General features: G+C 41.0%; 1 protein-coding gene across 1 annotated transcript in view; it reads left to right on the forward strand.

The window, feature by feature from the left end:
• ARHGEF33 (Rho guanine nucleotide exchange factor (GEF) 33) overlaps positions 1 to 4,801 on the forward strand; it is a 66,556-nt gene that overhangs the window by 21,428 nt on the left and 40,327 nt on the right. Inside the window, exons 3-4 of the mRNA XM_014538492.1 lie at positions 1,245 to 1,355; positions 2,900 to 2,949. Coding sequence (XP_014393978.1) covers positions 1,331 to 1,355; positions 2,900 to 2,949 — 75 coding nt within the window. The 5' untranslated portion in view covers positions 1,245 to 1,330. The remainder of the gene's footprint in view (positions 1 to 1,244; positions 1,356 to 2,899; positions 2,950 to 4,801) is intronic.

Consider the following 4,801-nt stretch of genomic DNA (forward strand, 5'->3'; position numbering starts at 1 on the left):
CATAACCCTATACTGTATACTTTATGAATCAATAAAAAATTTACAATTTTTAATTATAAACCTGTGTTTTCTATCAAAATTACTTCTTGTGTGAATTTTGGGACACCCTTTATATTTTGATGGTTTAAATCTGGTTTCTTAGTTGCAAGCAACAGAAAACAACTCTGGCTGATTTTAGCAGCAAGGGAATTTGTTGAAAGGATATTTAAAATGGCTGGGAGACTGGTGAACCAAGTTTGGGATTATGTGGCAGGCAACGATGCCCCAAATCATATAGTACAGTTGTTCTAGTGAGGAAACCACCAAAAGCAGCAGTTTGAGTCACCTAAACTGTATTAGCAACTTTTTGTATTTTTTAGAAAGTAAAAAGTATATCAAGTATATGTGCCTTAGGAAATCCTGCAACTGTCTGTCAATTGGAGTGACATATCCTAGGTCAGTGATGGCGAACCTATGACACGCGTGTCAGAGGTGACACACGAACTCATTTTTTTGGTTGATTTTTCTTTGTTAAATGGCATTTAAATATATAAAATAAATATCAAAAATATACATCTTTGTTTTATTATGGTTGCAAATATCAAAAAATTTCTATATGTGACACGGCACCAGAGTTAAGTTAGGGTTTTTCAAAATGCTGACACGCCGAGCTCAAAAGGTTCGCCATCACTGTCCTAGGTCATGTGTCCATCACGCCTTAGCTGCAAGGCAGGCTGGAAAAACCTGGCACTTTCAGCCTCTATAGTGGGAGGCATCTGATCAAACCCCATGAACTTGCAGCTTCATGTCTGGTGGTCACTACAAACAGGCCACATTTGAGAAGCATCTGGACGTAAAGGAGCCTACAAGATGTTGAATGTGTGGATCAGGTCACCAAGGAAGTTACTGTTTAATGAAATAGAAACAGATGTTTTGGCCTTCATACTTGCTCAAGGTTTTTCTTCTTTAGATAATTTCCCCAAACTATAACCTCCTAATAAAATCAATGGGTCTAAATTAATTGATTTTATCCAAAAAAGAATGCACCATATTAAAAAGTAGTATAATATTAACTAATGAATTTCATACTTAGTCACAAAAGATTTACCTTTAAGTTTTATGCTAAATATTTTCACTCTTCTGAAATTGCATAAACCTCACCTCAAGTTGCTTCTAATAGTTGTGTTCATTTCAAGTTAACACATGAATTAAGTCCAATTACCTCACCAGTTCTACCTGCTATCTCTCTTGATTTCAAATGACAGGTCCAGGGAAGAAGGGATGGCTTGATCCAGGGACAGTGAAGATGCAATGCTGAAGAATAAGTTGGAGGAGAGAAGCAACAGGCACCATGGAAAAAACCAAAACAAAGCAAGGTTAGATATTTCATATGTCTTGCTTTAGGGCTCGGGATTTAAGAAATATGAGTTGTAGTATTGTCTTTCTGTTTTCTCAAAACATGATAGTATGTTCATTTTACTATTCTCTTTTTCTTATCATAATGACCACAAAGAGCATAGACTTGGTGCTGGAGAAACAGAAAATGCTATTTATATACTTTTGTCTGAGCGGTTATCTAATTTTTCTTAGCAATAAATTTAGAACTGCCTCAGAATAACCTGCTCAATAAGGCCAAGGTACACATTCAACTAATAGACATCTAACACCTCCTATGCTAGCCTAAAAATGTAAGGCTTTCTCTTTTAATCTTACCACACAGAATCAACATTATAGAAGTAGGTTCTGTTATCAAATGAGAAAACAGTCATATAGAATTCAGGCTACAATCACAAAATGTCAAAGTTCAATCTGGGAAACTGGTCTGTTCCCAAGTTCTGGTTCTTGCCATGATACTAGGCTGTTGGGACATAAAATGGGCTAAGGAATCTTTACTTGGGCATATTTTGGGCGTTTGGGTAATCTCAAACCATCTGGATTTTATAGGGACAGCCCTCTGTGTGCATTATGTTCTGGGCTGAGGCTATGTATTACTTATGAACTTACATACTATGGCTGTTCCTCTAAGACGGATTTCTTGTACCAGCATGTCTTAGGAGAAGAGTATACACATTCACATAACCAAATGTTTGCAACCAGAGGTTGCATGTATAAACTGCTTGATTCATACAATGTGACACGATGGAGATGTAGTTAAATGGTTGAGCAAGGAGCTGCATGTTTCACATGGATTGCCTCATCTTCACGGCCAACCAGTGTGATTCTGAAAGGTGTATTCTAGGCCAATATTTTTTCTCCCTAGGTTTTAAATGGTTTTTATAACCTACTTACATCCTTTGTGTTTCAGTCTCTAGTGTTGCCAAGACTATTTTCTTTCTGCCTCCATCCTTCCCAGACCTTTTCCATCGACAATTCCCGTCTATCAATCCTCTTGCCTAGGAGGAGAGCAAAGTTCACTTAACTGATCTGGACAGTGACAGAAAAGCAGAGTTCAGAAGTTTTGCAAGGATCAAAGGCAGGAAAAGTCAGGATATTTTATACAGGCCTCCCAAGAACAATAGAGAGACAACTGGACAGGTGCCTGGTGACCAGCAGTCTTCCTGACTACAGAACTAACCCCTCAGTTAAATTGCAGTCAGCACCAAGAACACAAGTGAGACCCTTCATGGGCAATCACTTCTGGTAATTAATGATTGTTAATCATTCCAGTTTGGTTGAGAAACATCCCCATTCCAGTACAACATGGTTTTCTACTACAGGAGTTTTATCAGGTAGGTCTGGTCTGGTCATTAGGATGTGAATATAAAGTCACCTATACAATTTTATGCTTTGTTCTTGTTGAATCATTGTCCTGCAGGCACAGACGTAGGGTCCTATAAGTCCCCTTATTCTCTGCATGTGTCTAAAGAGGACAGGGACAGAATGAGTAGCGTTGACTGAACAAAGCTCTTTCTCCCTACAGGAGAGAATGAACATATGCCAATGAATAATCCTTCCACACAAATTTACCAGGTAAAGACAAATAGATTGTTTTGAACAGTCCTATGTGTTATAGTGATGACTGTCTTGTATGTATAGTTTTTTTAAGTGCTCACAAATGCTTCCACATATATCATCATATTTGTTCACTTAACAAGTTCATTATAGATAGGCAAGGTAGAGAGTACCATTCCCACTGCACTTTTGAGAAAACTGATTATTAAAGGACAACTTAACCCAGCTTATAAAATACAGCACCACCACTCCCACATCAACTCTGCTTTGCTTGCCTGCTGCCACCATCACCATGCCCAGTACACCGTGCAATAACATTTTCATCAGAGAGGAAGAGAGAGCAAGATCTATTTTTCTTAGCTTCATATTTTAGCAGGGAGAATTGAGAATCGAAAAGGAGTTAATATTGCAATGCTAAAATATGGTGATAGAGAAAAAATTGAAGGTCCTTTAAACAATGGGGATAATTTAATTTACAAGGAAGATAAAAGTTGTGGAAAACATTTCGTAATATATCTGCCATCAGGGTCACATCTGACTACTTTGGTTATCTGAATAGTATTTATTTGGCTTCTATTTTCCAACTTTAAATTTAAAGTAAATTTCTGTCCTTAAAAATATAGAAGTTTATTCTGACATAATTTGTAACGTAAAAGCAGCTAGGGAAACCTGTGCACCGGTGGGGTCCCTCGGCCTGGCCTGCGGGGATCGGGCTGAAAATGTCTCTCTGACATCCTCTGAGGGGTCCCAGAAGGGTTGTGGATTGCGAGAGGGCAGTTCTCAGGTGACGCACCTCGGAATCGGGCTCCTTCCTCTCTGGTTCCGGGTGCGTCATCTGAGAACCGCAGCTGCCAAGTCACTGCAGCTCGGCAGCTCCTGTGTTGAGCATCTGCCCCCTGGTGGTCAGTGCACATAATAGCTACCGGTTGGAGCGTCTGCCCCCTGGTGGTCATTGTGTGTCATACCTACTGGTCAGACGGTTGTTTAGGCTTTTATATATATAGACTAGAGGCCTGTTGCATTAAAAGATTCGTGCAATAGGCCTTTTCTTCCCCTGGCTGCCGGCACCGGTTTTCCTCCGGCACCTGGGACCTAGGCCTTTGCTCCGGCCGGAGCCACCTTCAAGCCTTCGCTGCTCCGGCCGGAGCCGCCTTCAGTCTTCGCTCTGCCGCTTCACGTCTATGTATGCAAAATAACCGCCATCTTTGTTGGCGGTTAATTTGCCTATCTTGCTGATTAGCCAATGGGTAGTGTAGCGAAGGTACGGTCAATTACCATGTTTGTCTATTATTAGATAGGACTAGAGGCCCAGTGCACAAAATTTGTGTACTCTGGTGGGTCCCTCAGCCGGCCTGTGCCCTCTCGCAGTCTGGGGCCCCTCGGGGGCCCCTTCCCCTGGCTGCTGGCACCCAGACCTTTGCTCTTCGCCGGGAAGGGCCCGGGCCCCGGGGGCGTGGCGGAGGCCGGCACGGCGGAAAAAAAATTAACCACCATCTTTCTTGGCAGTTAATTTGCATATCACCCTGATTAGCCAATGGGAAGCGTAGCGAAGGTACGGTCAATTACCCTTTTTGTCTTTTATTAGATAGGATAGTTACTATGTGCAAAGTCTACTGCTTGGCTTAATGGGAGATAAAACAGATGGAACAGACATTCTCATTGATTTTTTTTTATTGTCTAAAGTTTTACATTTGTCTTCTTTTCCCCCCCTACCCCCAGCCATTCCCACCCCAGGCAAGCCCCCAGATTTTTTTTTTAATCCTCAACCGAGGATATTTTTCCATTGATTTTTTTTTTAGAGAGAGTGGAAGAGAGGAAAAGACAGAGAGAAATATTGATGTGAGAGAAACACATTGATTGGTTGCCTCCT

The sequence above is a fragment of the Myotis brandtii genome, unplaced genomic scaffold (genome assembly GCF_000412655.1).
Source record: "Myotis brandtii unplaced genomic scaffold, ASM41265v1 scaffold191, whole genome shotgun sequence".
NCBI classification, from domain to species: Eukaryota; Metazoa; Chordata; class Mammalia; order Chiroptera; family Vespertilionidae; genus Myotis; species Myotis brandtii.